General features: G+C 39.3%; 1 protein-coding gene across 1 annotated transcript; it reads right to left on the bottom strand.

The window, feature by feature from the left end:
* Positions 1-427: 427 nt before the first annotated feature.
* Positions 428-5964, bottom strand: LOC149181711 (uncharacterized). Its single transcript, XM_089414297.1, has 2 exons — positions 5073-5964; positions 428-4464 (listed from the first exon to the last, which is right to left on the bottom strand). The coding sequence occupies exons 1-2, from the start codon at positions 5962-5964 to the stop codon at positions 428-430; spliced, it is 4929 nt and encodes a 1642-aa protein (XP_089270423.1).
* Positions 5965-20759: the final 14795 nt, after the last annotated feature.

Raw genomic sequence — 20759 nt, forward strand, 5'->3', positions numbered from 1 at the left:
ACATATATATATATTTTTTTTCCCGTAGAAAAAGTCGTAATTTCTATTATATCAAGAGAAATTACATTCTGTAGATGCTGAGCATATGCATACCGAGGCTAGTTGCCTCTCCGGGCCTCTTTAAGAGACTGTTAATTGTTCCAAGAAAGCTGAAACAAACTTGCATGAAAAAACATTCTTCTCCCCAAACTGTTTGTCCACGCAGGGAGTTTGGAGAGGTATATGCCAAAAATGATCATATATATAGAGAGATAAAACATTCAGGATTCCTTTGCAGTGGAGCTGTGGCTCACTGCCCAAAATATAACAGCAGAAAAGTAAATAACTATGTATGTCCGCCATGGTCGGTTACTGATCCTATACAATAGTTTATATAAAGAAAATACATGAACAAAAAACCAGTATTTTAAGTATGTTGGGACCCCTTTCAAGTATGAGCATCCCTTTGTGCCTGGTAGTCATCAAAGGGCCTGTGATAGTGTTGAAAGAAGGTTCCATCCAATTCTTCTTGAATTAACCAGTCCGCTTCTTGCCTCTGTGCTGCTTGCTTGGAAAGGTGGTCCGCCCGAGAGTTGCGCTCCCTGTATATATGGCGACAGTCAAAAAATTCAAATGCATCTGTTAGTCTGAGTGCCTCATCCAGTATGTGTCTCAAAGAGAAAGCAGAGCATGTGGATTTTCTGGTGAGCCAATTGCAAACTATCTTTGAATCCCCAAACAGTTGAAGTTTTGTACAGCCTTTCTCAAGTGCAAAGGAAATGAGGTGTTTTGCAGAGGAGAGTTCAGCAAAATTGTTTGTGCCTCTTCCCAGGGGAATTTGTATCATGAAGCAGTGATTTTCTCTCAGATATAGGAGAGCTCCCCCCCCACAGCTTTCCTCTTGGGCAGAGCCATCAAAGTATGCCCAAGGGAGGGATTTGTCAATGAGTTCAGGGGTAATGGTCCTAGGGGGGGGTGGAGGAGGGTCTTCAGGTATGAGGGCAAGGTCAGCAAACAGGTGGGCAATAATGACTGGCCAGTGGGGAGGTTTCTGATCAAAAATTGCACGGTTTCTCGCAGTCCAGATAGACCAGCACATGAGGAGAGGGATATTCTTGTTCTTTCCAGTGTGCTGTTCCTGCCAGTTTGTCCAGGCCTCGAAGATTGTTAAGCCATGCCATTGATGGAGGGAGGGGGAGAGTAAAAGGAGAGCAGACCATTGTTCTTTCACTACCGGACAGGTGAGGAAGAGATGTTCTGTATCTTCGTCGTTCCTTCTACATAAGTGGCACCAGAATGGTCCATAGAAGGATCTCTTCTTCAAGTTTGCCCCCGTTGGAATTTTATTGAACAGTATAGCCCACATGAGGAGTCTCGTTCTTGGTGCTGCCTTGAGGTGCCAAATTGCTTTCCACCACTGCTGTATATTGTCTGGCTGAAAGGTGTGCATTAACTGTAGGTATCCCTCCTTTGAGGAGTATGTACCATTTTTGGCTAGAGCCCAGACAATCTCGTCTTCCCCTGCTGTAATTCTGATGTGAGCTTGTGTGAGAGCCTCTGTGAATGCCTCCCATTCTTGTCTCCAGGGGATTGGAATATGGAGGTCTTGTGAAGTCTTCCAGGCCTGGTGGAGAAGGCTGGAGTTTTCTTGGTCTGCTATATGAGCAACATGAGTAGCACCATGGTCCCTTAGATGTGCAAGGAGCTGTTCTGACAATCTGTGCATGTTTCCACATCCAATCCAGGGGTCAATTCCTAAGCGGACAGAGTCGCCCTGTTTTATCCTCCATGTCAGACCCTCCCGAATAAGGGGAAGAGAATTTATAACTGCTTTCCATATGATGGATTGTCTGCCATTACCCCTTTGATCCCTGCGAATCCAGCTGTAGATGCTTTCAGGAGCAATGTATTTTTCCATGACCACTTTCCTCCAGAGACTATTTGATGTAAGGAGCTGCCATCCCAGTTTTGCTGCCAGTGCCTTAGCAAATAGGTCTAATCTCTTTATTCCCCAGCCTCCCCATTTTTTCGGTCTTGCAATGGTGTCCCATTTTACCCAGGCAAAGAGATTTCCCTGTTTAGATCCCTTCCATAAGAATCTGCAGCATATTCTTTGTAACCTGGATAGAATCCCTCTTGGTATCCAAGCCAGGGACATCCAATACACCGGCGTTGCTTCCAGCACAGCTTTGATAAGAGTAAGTCTTCCAGCCCTTGTGAGGTATCTATTATACCAGATATTGATCCTTTTTTCCACTTTAGATATTAGCCAGATCCAATCGGCTATTCTGTACCCTCCATGTTTCACCCTGAAACCCAAATACTTTAGCCCTTCCTCCATAGGCTGTATGTGGAAGGGGAAACGGTTTTTTGTGTAGATGACTTCATGTGGGGTGCACCCAAACTCTGTTAAAGTAGATTTCTGAACATTTATTACCATCCCCGTAGCTTTCTGGAAAAGATCAAAAACCTGTTGGAGTGCCGATGAATCCGCCATGCTTCCATTCAAGAAGATCAATACATCATCCACGAAAAGTAGATGTGTGAGGGAGCAGTTATCCGAGATTTTGATCCCTTTGATTCGGCCTCGACTGTGTTCTGATGCAATTAATCTGCTAAGGCCTTCCATAATGAGCAGAAAAAGGAGGGGGGATAGGGGACAGCCCTGCCTGAGGCCTCTTTCAGCAGTAAAAAAGGGGGTGGGGGTGCCATTGAGGAGGACACTGAAAGGTACATCGGAGATGCAACTCATGATTCTCTTAATAAAGAGGAAGGGGAAACCCAGATGAGTAAGGAGCATTCTGATGTATAGTAAATTAACCCTGTCAAAAGCTTTTGAGAGGTCCACCTTGAGAATCATGCCTTTTAGATTTTTGCTGTGCATAGAATGAAGGAGTTCTTGGGCTGTGCCTATAGCTTCATGGATCTGGCGATTGTGGAGAAAAGCAAACTGTTCAGAGGAGATATTGGCCGAGAGAATGGGCTTGATTCTGTTGGCTAGAATCTTAGCCAATATCTTATAGAGGCAGTTGCAGAGTGAAATAGGCCTAAATTCATCAAATGACTCAGGCTTATCTGACTTGGGAATGAGGGCTATGAAAGTGGCCTTAATGCTCGAGGGAATGGATCCATTTAGACAGCAGTGATTGATAGCTTTGAGAATGTCATGCCCTAGCAGCTCGAAGAAAGCAAGATAGAATTCAATGGTCCATCCGTCGGGGCCCGGGCTCTTGTCCTTTTGGAATCCCTTCATGGTGGCTTCCAATTCTTCCAGAGAAATGTCTTTTGTGAGCTCCTCAGCATCATCCTCCTCCACAAATCTGGGAAATTGCTCTGCCACCCTCATGATTTCTAATAGACTTGCTTGTCCTGGGGCCTTGTATATGTTCCTGAAGTGTGCAGTAGCTAGATGAGCTAGTTCTCCAGGTCTTCTTACCAAATATCCTTGTTCATCCTGTAGTTCCCATATAGTGTTGATCGTCTTCCGCCCATTTGCAAATCTGTGGTAAAACTTAGTGTTCTCATCCCCCTCCTTGAGCCAAATGGCTCTGCTTCTCAGTCTCCAGGAGTCCTCTCTGTCTCTAAGAATCTGTGACCTTTGTTTGATTAAGTCATCGTACCTGGATTTCTGATCTGGGGTTAAGTAGGTGCCATCAGAGTGGGATTCCAGAGCCTCGATAGCTTGTTCCGCCTGTGATATAGTTTGATCATCCTTTTTTCTCTTCTCTTTTGCCCATTCTCTTGAGATCACTTTGATCTCTGCTAGGTTCCTGACAAAACCAGTGGCTGGGTCTAAATCCTCAGGTATCGGATGGGATTTCCAGAAATCCGATATCAACTTGATGTAGGAGGGGTCCCTGAGCCAAGTTGCATTAAACTTAAAAGGAGCTTTCTGGGTCTGTTGTCTCGCTTCCAATTCCAGGTATATTGGCCTATGGTCAGAGATTCCACCACTTCCTACCCATTGTCGAGATCTAGGGTGGTGGTTACAGAGCCCTTCTTTCATGATAAACCGATCCAGTCTTCTTGCTAGGCTTTGTTCCCCAGCTCTGTTGTTCTTCCATGTGTACTGGATCTTTGCAGTGGGAAGATCGACCCAGTGGTGATCTTCAAGGAGTTGCCCAAAGAAATCAGAGAGGGGATCTATTTGGGCAAGATGGCCCCAGGATTCAGAGAAGCCAATAGAGAAGTTTAAGTCTCCACCCAGAATAATGTTCTCTGCCTGGAGTAGAGGGGAGCCAAGGAGTCTATTCCAGAAGAGCTCTCTGTTTTGACATGGACCGTAGACATTGATGATTTGTAGATTTTCCTCCAGATCTTTAGAATATATTTCTGCTCCCAAAAAACCCCCTCCACCCCAGATGTTCTTAAGCAGGATGGTGTTGTTCTTGAGACCTATAGCAATGCCCCCTGACCGGCCAGAAACATCAATAGCTGAGAAGGTCCACCCAGGCAGCCAAGAGTTAAGGGTGGAGGTAGCAGAGTCTGCATTACATAAGGTTTCTTGTAGGAAAATGATGTCAACAGGATTAGAGAGTAGTAGTCGCTTCAGGGCCGATTTTTTTTCCGGGCTGGCCAACCCTCTGCAGTTGAAGGACATAATTTTCATGGAGGGGGATGGGGAAGGGTGTCCTGTGCTCTAAGGGCCCTGTCTAAAGTCTGTTGTTTGCCAAGGAGGACCTCCTCCTCCGTTAGCTTTTGAGAGATCGACTTTGTGGATGGTCGACCGCGCCCCTGCTTGGGCTGGATGATATGGGGGTCCATAATCATCCCAATGGAGTCCGAGACATTCAGCTTCGTGGTCGAACGGGTGGGATACCTCGGGGTAGAGTTAACCGAGGGGGAGGGCGAGGGAAAAGTAGGGTGGGGGAAAGAGGGGATCGAGGAGGGGAAGGGGAGGCCAGCTGGCCTAGGGATGGAGCAGGAGACATAAAGAGATTGGGGAGGGGGATGAGGGGTGCAAGAGACCTTGACCAGGTCGAGGGCCGAAGGGGATGAGGGGGGGGGGAGACAGATAGGGGGGGGCATGCCGGATGCCGATAAACTCAAAGATGCAATGTGAGAAATAGAGGTAGATGATAAAGAGGACGTACCCGAGGAGAAAACAGCTCCTTTTGCAGCTTTGGAGCGCGTCAATGGGGGAGATGGCGGCCGAGCCTTGTTTGTAGCTTGCTTCTTGCGACGAGGTGCAGGAGGAGCCTCCACCGTGTCCGATGGGTTTACTTGGTCCCGCCGAGGTGCCATGGTCGCCTGAGGGTTTGGTGCATCTTCAGTGGCTGGCTGTTCCAGGCCTGTAGCATTTTGCTGGGTCTTCTGCAGTAGGGGGCAGTCCTTAAAGAGATGACCCACCTGGTGGCATCTTCTGCATCTGTATGGGATGCCCTCATAATCCAGCTTCTGTTTTCTTGCAGTGGATTTCCAATGAATGGCGATGTTTTCCGGCACTCCCCCTCTGGTGTCCATGTGCACAAGGATCCGTGCATAAGCCAGCGAACCCGTCGTGATGTATGATTTATCGGACTCCATGTAAGTCCCCAGCGCATTCCCAATTCTCTTAAATATATCTTCCGACCAGTACTGCAGGGGCAGCCCCGGAAGCCTGACCCAAATCGGACCGATTCCTAGCAGCTCCGTTTCCGGGTCGAAAAGGGGTGTCCATCTCTTGAGAAGGACCGGAGATTTCTCAAAATGCCAGAACGAAGAAAGAACCCAGCTCGTGTGATCCGCCCGTGCAAATTTTAGGGCAAACCACCCTCGCACGAAAGTCTGCACCGATGGAATGTCCACGAGGTATTTCCCCCAAATCTCAGTCGCCCATTCCTTTAATTTTGCCGCAGTGGCATGTCTGCCTCTGATCCGTCCCACTAGAACACAATCTGCCAGATCCATGGCTTCTCCCCACCTAATATCCTCTTCCAGACGCAGGAAAGCGTCCTCCGCCGACGATTTGAAACAGCGCTGCTTCTTGGCAGGGCGGGAGGACATGCGTCCCAGGTTGACCGTCGCCTGTGAGCCCTGAGGGGGGGGGGATGGGGGAGGGGGGAGAGGGCTTGATCCGAGGGTGGGGAAGGCTTCAGGGAGGGGAGGGACCTCGTGGTAGCTGCCGGAGGGGACGGGGGGGGCCGAGGAAGGGATTGATACCGATAGGGGGGGGTTTTCGACCGAGATGGGAGGGTTTGCTGGGATGTGAGCAGGGAACTCCGTGGAGGATGCCGGGGGCAGGGAAAGGGGGGGAAGAACCGGCGAGTGGTTTACTCCGTTCGGTGAGGGTTGAAAACAGTCAGCCAAGAAACCCAGAGAGGCCGGTGAAGGGATCGCAAAGGAGTTCCAAGAGGAGGGTTCACCAGGATAAAAGGAGGTGGGGAGAGGCGGGTCAGATGGGGGCGAAAAATGCTCAAAGCTAGCTGATAGATTCGCACTGTGCAGACCTCCAGATGAAAACGTGGAGCGCCAAATGGAGCTTTCCGCCAGCGGGGACTCCGAATAATCCACCTCCTCAGAGTCCATGGTGACAGCTGCTAGATACCCTTCTCGGAGAGCTGGAAACCGCCCGGAGAGGAGCTCCTCGAAACCTGTTAACCGCTATGCGTCGGCACCAACGGCGGGAGGGGCCGATCAATGTGAGCAGGTTCCGATGCAGCAGGTCGCTCTTACCGTTACAGTGATAACGACTTCCACCAAGAGCTGTCGGCCGATCTAAGGGGGAGGCGCCGTTCCGATGCGGGTTAAACAGGTGAAAGCCAAGCTGTGGTAAATGAAAATGACAGAAGTAAAATGGGAGCATAAACGGAGGAGCGAGGGTAAAAAGAAGGAAGAGGGTCACGGGACGAAAGAGCCAGGTGCCAGCTCGAAACACGAGGGAGAAAACGGGACGGTGGTACGGGGGGAGATGGGGTTCACAGAGCCGTAGAACGGCCTGCAAACCCCAGTCAGTGGGGAATCATGGCTAGGGTTGCAGGGTAGCTAGGGTTGCAGAGCTTACCATGTCGATGGAACTCCCATATATATATATATATATATATATGATACTTTTTTTTTTCAAAATTTTCAACATAAATTATTATTAATATATTATAATTTATAAAATTATTATTTTGCCAAAAAAACACTAGTACTTAATACTTAAGAATTTACCAAGGGTTCATATAGATCAAATCTGCTGACTCACATACAAACCTCTTTTAAAGTGAAAAGAAATTTGATCGCTACTTAGTTGGTAGATCGAAGTTAAGGTGGATCTATGCTAGTTAATATAAAATCAAGATAATTACATGATTAGATCCACTAACGAGAAATATATATGAAATAAAAATGGTAATTATATATGTTGTCATCATATCCCTTTTCCAACAAAAATTGGTGAAGGTTGAATCTTGATTAAAAAATAGGTTTAGAAATTTTTATTTATGTTTTAAATATGGATGCATTTTTTGTTATTTCTAAATAAGGAATAACATGGTCCTTTTTTTCTCCGTTTTTCAAATACATTTTTTCTCAACTTAAGAAATTGAATTATTGAATTTTTTTAAGTAGAGATGAATCTAACCATATATCTACATCTATTAAAGAAAATTGAGTATATTCAATTAACATAAAATAAGTGAAAATATTTTGAAATATAATATATATATATCTATATATATATATATATATATATATATATATAAACAAATTTGGACATTAGTTATTGGACCTCTCTCTTAGCCCAAAGGAAATAGAGAGATTGCTAGTACTAAGCAATCCCTCATTATAGACTCACTCTATTCCAAAAGGCATTGTCTACCAAAGCCACAAATTCACTTGAATTGCAGATTTTTTGCCCAAAACTGGTAATTGTTTTTTCAAAAAATCAGAATGATGGAGTGTTTGATTCATTTTTTCAATGGTGGAAATGGATTCAACACCATCAAGAACCCCTAAGCACCAAAAATCCTGAAGTTTGACAACTGTAAGCCAAAATTTCAAAAAATTCTGCTAGATTTTGTCATAATCTTGCCGAAATTTCTATTATTTCAGGGCTACTTTGTGGGTTATTTAGACTACACAATTCCGAAGCATCAACATATCAACTTACGATACTTGAACTTGGATAGGGAGGATAATAAATATTCGATGCAACCACCTAAACTAAACTCAATTGACTATATATATATATATAATTTGGTTACATGTTGTTTAGAAGGAAAAAAATGCAATATACTGTAAATAATCCTATGTAATTTTGTTGGACACCTAATCCGCTAAGGGTTAAGGTGTGGAAGTTGAACAATCAAAGGGAGTAAGGTGTGGAAGTTGAACAATCAAAGGGAGTCCAAGAGACCTTGGAAGATGAATCGAAGAGTCACAAGAGTGTATTATAAATGTATATCTCTATTAATAGAAATTTAATTCATGTTTTATCTTTCAAATTCCATCTTGGCCATGGTTGTGTTTAACATGGTATCAGACCAAGGCAAATTTTGGTCTTGATCCATTTGATCCATTTGTCTTGTGACCAATTCTGCCCTCATTCCTGCCTCCTTGGGATCTGCATCTGGGCACTCTGTCATTTTGAATATGCTCTCTGAAATGATAATTCCTCTCCAGAACTTGTCTGCCATTTCTATGTTTGGCATATCAACTATAGAAATACTGTTACTCTACTCCACCTGGGCGCTTGTCTGGTAAATCATTTATTTTCTCTACATGCCATTCTACACAACGTTTCTTTTCCATTCACTCAGCCCATAAGACTATGTCTGCATTACCTATCAAAACAACACAATTTTTGGAATCCCTGACATACTTTTCTTTGTTCTGTTGTAATGAGCATCGAACCCTAGGAGCTCTAGCACCAATTTTTCTGAGAGTTGTCCCTGCTATTAAATCTTCCACACACACAATCATAGATTCTCTATCACGTCTCCTCCATATTTTACCTATTCATGCATTGGTTAACCATTCATACACATACAATTGGTTCATATGTATACAATTCCGTCTCCATTCAAGTATGTATTGAATAGATCGTGCTTTGAGTATTTAATCTTGCGATGGATATACCAACCCTATTCTTGCCATTTCTCTACTTGGCACCGTTTCCTCTGCTCTTCAATAACTTGTGGCCAAGAAGAAGAAGAATGGAATACTATATGCTTGCTCCATTTGTGACTATTTAACCCACCTGTGCCTCAATCTTGTTGTTGTTACACTAATACAAAACACTTGAAGGAGTTAATGTGCATTGTTCTGCATGTGTTGGATCATACTGTAAACTACATTCTTTGCCCCTTGGGATTCTCGCTGGTTCTTATGCATTGGAATGTATGTACGATGGTTGAATATGTGCAAATCATGACTATCATTTCAATGGTGCATGGGCTCTTGCAAGAGGATATATATCATATATACAATGCGTTGAAGAATTTCCTGTAAACTGGTGATGAATCTATGCGTTCAAGGCTCCTCTTCGTGGCATGTATATATTATATTTGGTGTCAAAGGTCATGAACTGTGTCATATTGCTGTGTGTAATCCTAACAAATCCTCTGCATTGTTTAACTTATTTTCTCTATAAGTTGTGCGTATGAATGAATATGATTTCCCATTAAAGGTTACTAATCCATAGGAAAGACATCCAATTAAGCTCGTGCGAGTTGCTTCTGTGGCGACAGGGAATTTGTCATTAGATAATGGTGTTGAATCTGAAGACAAGCAATTAGAATTTGCCACAAAACCGGTGAACCTACAGTGACCTAAGTATAAGCACCTACGTTGGTTATATTTGTGTTGGCACCTGTGTTCAATATCTATTGGAACCTACGTTGGTTATATTTGCATTGGCACTTGTGTTCAATATCTATTGGCACCTGCATTCAATCTCTGTTGGTTATATTTATTATCCGTATTTATTAATATAAGTTGTATTGGCACTTGCGTTGAATTAATGATTTGGTCAAATGAATGTATTGTGTGCATTGGAAATAATCCCACTAAAGATATGGTGACATCGTAGTGGAACCTTCTCTTGCTGGAAGTTGAAGAATCCTTGTGACCACGGACCTGCATGTCTAAGTAATTGTCATTTTCAACAATCATTCTCGTGATTCTCACTAGAGACCTGTCTGCCTACTAGTTGATAGACCATGCGGTTTTAAGGGTAAGCATGAAGTTGTGAATGTTAGTATGGTTGAAAATGTGGGTATGCCACTTGGTGGATTATGGGTTTTTATTCTCTGCATACATGAATATGTTGGATAACATGTAGCTTGGATATAGCCATTGTGGAAAATATGGTTAGAATATCAATTCCTCTTATTTTCAAAGCTTGGAGGAAGACATAAAATGCGTTGAAGAATGGTACTATTGGTAACATTGTTGTCTTTTCTTTCAATTTGAGAGGAGTCTTCAATCAATAATGGGATTATCCTTCTCTTCAATGGATTTCCCTCTTATCATTGGGAACAATTAATTTTGAAACTCCTTGCTTTTACTAATGCATTTTTTGGTTTTTTTTTTACTTCAGTTGTTTGAATAATGGTGAAAATTCAAGGTTTATTAGAGTTATTAAACACTCTAATCCTCTCTTCTGCAGACAACACAATTAAAATCATCAAAGATACTTTGTTTGATATTAGAACTTGTCTGCAAAATGCATATGAGAATATTGAGTTTTTGCAGCTTGAGACAACAATACAACAACGTAAGCATCATTCTAATCTATTTTCTGTTTAGAACAATCCATTGCTCCAGATTGAGATAGACTCAAATAAGAAGCAAGAATACAAAGTTGAGGTTGATTCACATTCAGTGCCTAGTGCAAGAGCATATTTGCATGCAAAAGAAGAAATTCAACTTGCACTTCCCAAGACGATTCTTAGACCTTAGGAAGAGCTTGTCAGCAAAAAGAAAATAACATGTATTGGATATGATAAGGAGGCGTCCTTTCATACTATAGACTACTCAAATCCAATAAAATTTAAAAGTGTAGGGTTTTTTCATGGTAGTTCATCTTCACTTGTTTCAAATTATGCTCCTCTTCCACAACAACCACAGATTATCAGATGCCAACATTGTGATAGAGTTGGCCATGTGAAGGTTCACTGTTTTGATCTTCACCAGTGCAAGCATTGTGGTCAACGTACTCATTCTTCACACAGATGCTTCAAAAACAGACATCCTATAAGAACAAATATTCACCTTGGATGGATAACTTCTTGGCAGTGGGATTCAACAACCAAGAAGATATTTCGGTCATATGTCAGACTTTCTTCTAGAGTATTGAAAGGTCTTGCAGTTTAATTCTTTTCATCTTCTCACCTTGTATTTGACAAGGGGGAAGTAATGGTCATCTACAAGTTTCAAATATAAATCAAGCGAGCCTTAGCCACAACTTAAACATGCTGTCTAAGCCTTGCTGCCTAAGCCTATAGCCAGAGACAACCATACTTAGATTAAGAGTTGTAGATAGAGACACAAAAGCTCCTAAGCATGAATTTGGTTGGTGGTCTTCCTTAAACCACCATAGGTTGTAGACCTCCCTTTCCAGGTTGAAGGTCTCCCTCTCCAAAGCATTAAGGAGCACTTCCTCTAGCAGAAGGCTTCAACTTCTTGCCAAATTTGGAAGAGTTCCGGGAATCACACTAAACGCTCCTTTGGTTGGTGGCCTTCCTTAAACCGTCGTAGGTTGTAGACCTCCCTTTTTCCAGGTTGAAGGTCTCCCTCTTCAAAGCATTAGGGACACTTCCTCTAGCAGAATATTTCTACTTCTTGCAAGATTTGGAAGAGTTTTGAGAACTGCACTAAGTGTTCAAGTGTTGGTGGTCATTCTTAAACCACCGCCAGTTGAGACCTCGAGTTCTCCCACCTTATGCCATCATCTCAGAGAACAAATTCAGCCTATTGTTGTGATGCATTGTTGTATTTTGTATTATATCTCTCTTCTTGGACTCGTATATACCCCTATAGATTAAGGGGGGATGTTGGACACCTAATCCTCTAAGGGTTAAGGTGAGGAAGTTGAACAATCAAAAGGAGTCCAAGAGACCTTGGAATATGAATCAAAGAGTCACAAGAGTGTATTATAAAATATAATTCATGCTTTATTTTTCACATCCCATCTTTGCCATGGTTGTGTTTAACAAATTTAATTATTTTGTGTCTATTTTGGAATAGGTATACATATAATTTAATTATCAATAATTATTATGTTGATGGTAGGGATTTAAACTATGCATAATATTTTAGAATATATGTAGTAGTAGTCACAAATCAAAGGTTTAAACTTATCTCAAAAGTAGTTATGCCCTTTCTGCTCTTTTAATTAAATTAATTAACAAAAAAAAGTCGAACATGCATTATGGTTTTTTGGAATGGTATTGGCCTATGGTATTATAACAAAGCTTATTTGCAAATTAATGGTTTTTTGTGATGATATTGGCTTATGGTATTATAACAAATCTTATCTATAAATTAAGATTTTCCACAATAAAACATAAACAAATATCCATATTTTTTTTCTATATATATATATATATATATATATATATATATATAATAACAATGGTAAGGTTACTATATTAAATAACATTTAAAAAATAAAAAACAATGAAATTTATTATATACCACGGACAACCACATTATATATAAAAGAAGCGTTGTAAGCTATTTTGTAGGTTCCACTTGTTGATTAGAGGCTCATTCATTCTACAACCCAGTGTGAAGGCGATGTGTAAGTATAATCTAGACACCAAATTGGTGTATGAGACCCCCTTGTTTGTGGGACAAGGGACCCACCTCTTGGTTGCTAAGTCTAGAAGACATACATACTCTACCCCCATTTGGTTTTGAACCTATGAACTCTTAGGAGGAAACACACGCTCTTAACCATTAGGCCCACTCACGCTGTATGCCCATGCTCAACTTGGAGTTGATACGTATCCCTATTCATATAAAAATAAAATATTCTCTAAATATAAAAGAAATGCTTGCTATAATAAAAAAGAAAAAAATGTAATGCATGTTTAGTTAGTTGTTCATATGACCTAATATAATAAAATATCCAATGTGGGTTATGAACACACTATTTTAATATGAATTAATATTGACGTATACTTCAAAATATATTAATAAAAAAAACATTTTAATGTGTGCTAATAGAATGACTCAATGCATATGTTATGTAAAATATTTTATATATTGTTTTAAAAATTTATGTATATATCATATAAAGCTATTGAAAAAAATAAGTTCTATTGGTTAAAACATTTGAAGTGGTCTCATTATAGCTTAATCCTTTTTTAGGTATACCATTTTTTTTGTAGAAATCAGAAAGAATTTTTGGACATATAAGTTTAAGTAATGTAATCTCTATAGCATTCAAAAATACAATTTAAACAATGAAAAATTACACATTTTTTGCACTCTAAAATAAGTTTGCATTTGAAGAAAATTGATCTCTCTTGGCTCATGTTAGATCCGTGCTTAAGATGGATCACTGCTGGTAAATATAATATAATTGACTACCATTTACAAGAAGCATTTACATTCGACAGAGAAAACGTATACATCCCTTTCCCATTAGATAATTATCAAATTTTTGCTAGACCAAAATAGATTCATCTTAAGTATGGATCTAACATGAGCCGAGAGGGATCAAGTTTCTTCATGTGCAAACTTTCCTAGAGTGCAAAATATAATGCGTTATTTTTCATTGTTTAAATTGTATTTTTGAATGCTAAATAGAATATATATGGGACCAAATAAAGTTTTAACTATAAAAACTAAAATTTGTTTCTTTCTATATATAGATATATATGAAATTGATATCAATATAAATTAGTTAACATAAATCTTCAAATAGTTTATTTAAATCTCTTGTGAAAATATTTTTGAAAAGTATAAGATTTAAACATCTAATTCAAAGATTTTTTTAGCCGACATTATTTTTCTATTTAGAACATAATTTTTAATTTTTGTTTTTATTTTAAAGGGGCACAGACAAACTTACACATCCCCTCATACTTGGTTGTAGAATGACTCTCTCAGCTGAAAAATTTGTCACTTTAATAATGAGATTTTGTAAGTTTTAATTAAATTAAAAAAATTATAGATAGCTTGTGAGATATTTAATAATATGGATTAAGAACAAGCTTAGAACATGGAAAAATCTCAAATATTTTTTTTTTGAATTCATTTTGGATTATTAGATTATTTATTGAATATTATGCAGGGTACAAAGACTTTTTTCCCATAAAAAATGCTTTCTTTCATTTCTTTCCTTGTTCATTCAAATAAGTGAAATGTCTGCTCCAACAATCAAATAAAAGTAATTTCTATTACAATTTCCAACATCAAAACTTGTCATTTTAAAACTTCCGCCAATAACCCACCAATAAGGTGAAGGGTTCTTTTTAATTAAATAAAAATAATTTGAAAGACAAAAGGTATTTGACATTTTTTATATGGTGACATGGAGTCTAAACATGAATCAATTTTGCCGCTGGGAGAGTAAGGAGCCATTCCTTCATGGAGCCTCTCATTTCTCTTCTCTAAAAATCACTGAATAGAAAATTTTGGAGTTGTTGGAATTGTCATTGCGACAACAATTGCAAACCGCTGTCAAATTTACATTTTCCATTAATTGGAAAACATTCATATTTAGATTGGCTTTTACTATTTAGTTACAGTTCCTCTTACCACTTTTTATTGTACGAGTAATTTTGGTTCCGCTGCCACTCGCTATAGGTGATGAGGATGGAGGGATGTGAGTTGAGGGTGTAGAGGGCGTCGACGTAGAAGATGAGGGAGTCCCATTTATTCTGCTAGCTATCACTATTATGGCCTTTGCCTGCACCACCATCACAACACAAAAAAATCTCAATGCAAATTACCAAAAAAATCTCTGTAAATTTGATATTTCAAGGACTCCAATGAAATATAATAAAATACACAAGCTAAGAAAAAATCCTTCTTGTGCAACACTGCTACACTACCTTATCTGTCGGTACATTGTAAATGTTCACTTTCCTTGCATAGAAAATTGTGAGAAGCGAGGAAGGGGATTGTACATTTATATCATTTGGCTCGGCATAATAAAATCGCATTCAACATAAATTCTACCATTGAGGGGAAAGTTTCCTGTATGATGTAATTTAAAAATAAAAGAGGGCAACAATGATGGGCGTAGAGGAGCACAAACAACACAAGACTTCACGAATTCAGCGACACGCAACAGATCACAAACAAGAATGGAAAACTGAAAACATAGAAAACAAAAACTTTTCATTACTAGAGGTTCTTGCTTTGGCTTGCATTGCTCAGGCAGAGGAGATATTACAAATTTATAGATGGAAGAAGCTCTAGAATCGTACAATTCTATCATGTGGAATACATGACTACACAGTGGAGTCACTAGGACGACGTAGTAGGTTGGCGTGGGTGGCAGCCGATTGAGGATGGTGAGGTCGATGCCATTTTTTTTTAATTCGACTGCATGTTTAACATTCTCCCACTTGAAGCCGAATGAAGAATCCCGAATCAAGTCACACTGAGTCCTACCATGCCTCTACATATCTCATGTTTATTTCTTGGTAGAATCTTTGTGAGCATATCAACAGGGTCCTTATTTGTAAGGATTTTTTCCAAGGATAATTGTCCTTCCTCCAACACATGCCAGATCCAATGGTACGTTAAGTCAATGTGCTTCGTTTTTGAGTGAAATCATGGGTTTTTCATCAAGTGAATGACACTTTGACTATTACAATATAGCACATACTTGTCCTGTTTTATACCTATCTCTCCTAGGAATCGTTGCATCCAAAACATATCTTTACAAGCCTCTGTTAAAACTATGTACTCTGCCTCTGTTGTAGAGAGAGCTACTATTCTTTGTAGCCTTGACACCCAAGATACTGCTGCATCGGTAAATGTGCACAAATAAGATGTAGTGGAATTTCTGGTGTCAATATCTCTAGCCATATCTGTGTCTGTGAATCCTTCAAGCATAGTCTCATTATGACCAAAACATAAACAATAATGACTAGTACCCTTGAGATACCTCAAAATCCATTTTACTGCTTGCCAATGTTGTTTGCCTGGTTGGCAAGGAACCTAATCACTACTCCCATTGAATATGCAATGACTAGTCGTATACATACCATGGCATACATCAAGCTGCCAACTACCGAAGCATAATGAATATTTCTCATCTCTTCCTTCTCCTTGTCATCACTAGGAAATAACTTAGTACTCATCTTGACGTGAGTTACAAGGGGTGTACAAAATGGCTTGGAATCCTTCATATTAAACCTATTAAGCACATTCCTGACATATTTTTCTTGTGACAGCCACAACCTTTTGTTTTTCCTGTCACGGATGATCCTCATGCCCAATATATGGTGTTCTGGACCCAAATCCTTCATTGAAAATTTGCTGCCCAAATATTAATTCAACCTATTGATCATATTCTTATCATGTCCAACAATCAACATTTCATCCACATATAAAAGTACTATGATATACTTTCCTTGATCATACCTCTTAATATAGACACAATGGTCATCTTCCAACCTGTGAAAACCATGTTCCAACATGAATGAATGAAATTTCTTGTACCATTGTCGAGGTGCTTGTTTCAACCCATAGAGGCTTCTTCAACATGCAAACAAGGTCTTCTTTATCTTTTTCTATGAAGCCTTCTGGCTACTCCATATAATTTTCTTCCTCCAATTCTTCATGAAGGAAAGTAGTTTTTACATTTAACTGTTCACATTCTAAGTCTAAAGCAACAACAAGACCAAGAATAACTCTAATGGATGATATCTTAACAACATGTGAGAAAATCTCAGTGAATTCAATACCTTCCTTTTTGGAAAATCCTTTCACCACCAACCTTGCTTTATACCTTTCCTTCTTTTCATCACCTTTGTGCTTAATCTTGTAAACCCATTTGTTTTGTAGAGCCTTTCTAGCTTTTGGAAGCTTTAACAACTCCCAATTTTTATTTTCCAACAAAGAGTTCATTTCTTCCTCCATCGCTTTCTTCCATTCTTTAATGTGCTCAACTCTACAAGCCTCTTGAAAACAATTAGGATGTCTTCTTATTGCTCTTCAAACCTGTCAATAAATTTCTTGACCTCCACCTCACCTAGAGTCCTCTTAAACATTTCTGACTCATTAAATATAACATCCATGCTTCTAATCATTTTATTTTTGACTAGTTCCCTAGATGATAACCAAATTCTTCATCCGCATATCCCAGAAAAATGCATTTCATAGATTTATCATCTAGCTTAGTTCTATTTTCTTTTAGAATATGTACAAATGCTTCACATCCAAATATTTTCAAATGAGAATAATTCAACTTCTTACCAGTCCAAACTTCTTTAGGGATGCTGCCATCCAAGGCTGTACTTGGAGATCGATTTATAAGATAGCAAGTTGTCCTTACAACTTCTGCCAAAAAATGCTTCTCCAAACCATAATTGGACAACATACTTCTCACCTTTTCCATAATGGTGCGATTCATGCCAAAACTATTACAATATTACTTGAATGCATTTGAGAAATATTCTCCACCATTATCTGTTCTCAAGCACTTGAGCAACTTGTTAGTTTCTCTTTCAACAACAACATGGAACTTTTGAAATATTTCATATACTGCACTTTTACTTTTCATAGGGTAGGCACAAACCTTCCTGGACTATAATTGTTACAAAATATGATTCTCCTCCTAATGAGTTGATGTTAACAGAACCAAACACATCTAAGTGTATCAATTTTAACAAATTTTTCTTTTTGTCATGGCAACCTCTAAGGAATGAAACCCTTCTTTCTCTACCATATATACAATGCTCAGAAAGATCGAGATTGTAGGATTTCATACATGGAAATAAATTTTTACCAACAAGGATTTTTAAACCCTTCTCTCTCATGTGACCCAAGTGCTTATGCCATAGATCTGCTGAATTTCCTTCTTTTGTGACAACAAAATCTGATTTTCTTATAATTGCCTTCAATGTATATAATGTTCATGTCTTGGGTCCTCTAGCCATGACCAATGATCCTTTGCTAATTTTCAAGCCTCCTTTTCCAAAGCTTGTGGAATAGCCTTCATCATCCAACTGTCCCATAGAGATCAAACTCATGCGCATTTCTGGTACATGTTTGAACTGTTTCAACAATATATCTTGTCCATCATTCATCTTGATCTAGACATCTCCCACTCCAATAATAATGCAAAAATGATTATTCCCCAAATGCACTCTATCATAATCACTAGGATTATATGCAACAAAATTATCTTTGCATGGGGTTACATGGTGAGATGGCCCATATCCAAGGATCCAATCAAAGCTACTACTAGATGCATATTAACATGCATCCCCTACTAAAACAATAAACAACACATCACCATCTGTGGCTACATCAGTCACCTTCATTTGTGTTGGATGACTTGTGATTTGCACCGGCTGGTCTCTGATCCTTTTGTCCTTTCGTCTAGACTCAACATTCCTTCTTCATGTGCCCGAGCTTGCCACAATGAAAGCAGATGATCCTGCCCCTCCTTGATTTCGATTGGCTTCTCGATTGTGATCATCCTTGTCGGCCTCGATCAATTCTCCTACCACGATCACCTAGAGCTAGAGCTTCTCCTCGCAGGTTTTTTGCAATTGACTTGTGTCGTAGTTCCTCATTCATTAAAAGACTAGCGACATCATTAAACTTTAGGGTCCCTGCAGGTGTTGAAGTACTCATAGCTACAATTCAATTTTCTCAGTTGTATGGCATAGAACACATTAACAAAATGGCTCTAATTTCATTATCTAGAATGATTTTAATAGAGGCAAGTTAACTAGTAATAATATTAAATTCATTCAAATGCTTAACAACTGAAGCACCCTCCTTCATCTTGAGATTGTAAAGCTTCTTCACCAAGAATACTTTGTTTGATGCCGTTTTCTTCTCATATAGATCATGGAGCTTCTTCCATAATCCTTTTGTCGTATTTTCTCTGGACACATTGAAATACACATTCTTTGCTAGATACCGGCGGATTGTTGCAATCGCCTTTCTATCTAGCTTATTCCATTCCTCATCTGTCATTGATGAGGGTTTCTTTGTTACACCCTCAATTGACAAATACTGATCCTACAAAATCAATATATCATTCATTTATGATTTCCATAGGGAAAAATTAGCCCTGCTCAATTTCTCCATATCTGTAATTGTTGTCTCCATTGTTAATAAAATTCACGCCCTAGAAAATCAAACTCCTCTTACAAAATAAAACTTTACAAATTGCACCTTTTAAAATAAAAGACAAAATCCACCTCCTTTAATAATTTTTTTTTTATCATATAACAAAGATCACCTCCCTTTTAAAATAAAAATCCCTCTCCCTTAACAAAGGAGCACCTCCCTTTTTTCACGCCTCCCTTTTAACAAAGGAACACCTCTTCTTTTTAATTAAATAATTAAATAATTAATTAATTAATTAAAATGCATTTCTTCCAACCCCATGTTTTTAATGTTGTTTGTTTAAACAACCACAACCACAACTCACAAACATACACGATCCCATACCATTCCACTGGTCACTGCCTCCACCTTCCAGAGTTCTCCAGCAGATAGCGGGACTTTGGCAAAGAAGGGCTCGTTGGTACAGCACTGAGCTTCAATGTCGTGACATTAGGTGGCATGCACAAGATATATCGACCCTCCTTGAAGAGCGTGGGTGTCGAAAGAGGCCGTAGGTACTAGAGGCCATAGGGTGTGAAAGAAGTTGTCGAATCGAAGGGACTAGAGAGAGTCCTCGCTATGCTAACAATGCCTTGGCCAATGAATAAGTCCAAGACGCCCACTGAGAATAGTCCCAACGCAAACCTATAAAAGGCCACTTTATTTCACAATGGTTTGCACCCACTTCATTATTCGTGTGATGGCAGTGGTTCAGATCATGAACAACTCGTAGACAATGCCAATGGTGGACGTTGACAGATGGGATTCAGCCGATGAGGAGATCAAGAGGGAGATCTTGTGTAAGTAAAAGATCAAGAAGGATCTGATACCAGTTGATGGGCATAAAGGAGCACAGAGGAGCACCGACAACAAAAGACTTCACAAATTCAGAGACATGCAACATATCACAAACAAGAATGGAAAAATGAAAGCACAGAAAACACAAGCTTTTCATTACTAGAGGGCCTTGCCTTGGCTTGCATTGCTCACGTAGAGGAGAGATTACAAATTTATAGATGGAAAAAGCTCTAGAATTCTCCAATTTTGTCATGTGGAATACATGACTGCACAGTGGAGTCACTGGGATGACGTAGTAGGTTGGCGTCGGCGGTGTGGGCAGCGGACTGCTGAGGATGGTGAGGTCGACGCCGAATTTTATTTTATTTATTTATTTATTTATTTTATTATTATTATTATTATTTTCTCTCTGTAATTTGGCTTCACGTTTAAGAAACAAGATTTAATTTATTGTGATTCTGATAAATAACAAAGCTTATTTACAAATTAATGGTTTTTTGGAATGATATTGGCTTATGGTATTATAACAAATCTTATCTATAAATTAAGATTTTCCACAATAAACCACAAACAAATATCCATATATATATTTTTTTAATATATATATATGACTAAAATAACATTGATCAAGTTACTATATTAAATAACATTTAAAAAATAAAAAACAATGAAATTTATTATATACCACAGACAACCACATTATATACAAAAGAAACGTTGTAAGCTATTTTGTAGGTTCCACTTGTTGATTAGAGGCTCATTCA

This window comes from Pinus tabuliformis, chromosome 3_2, assembly GCF_031772625.1.
Source record: "Pinus tabuliformis cultivar Carrire ecotype Pingquan chromosome 3_2, CPIR1, whole genome shotgun sequence".
Classification (NCBI taxonomy): Eukaryota; Viridiplantae; Streptophyta; class Pinopsida; order Pinales; family Pinaceae; genus Pinus; species Pinus tabuliformis.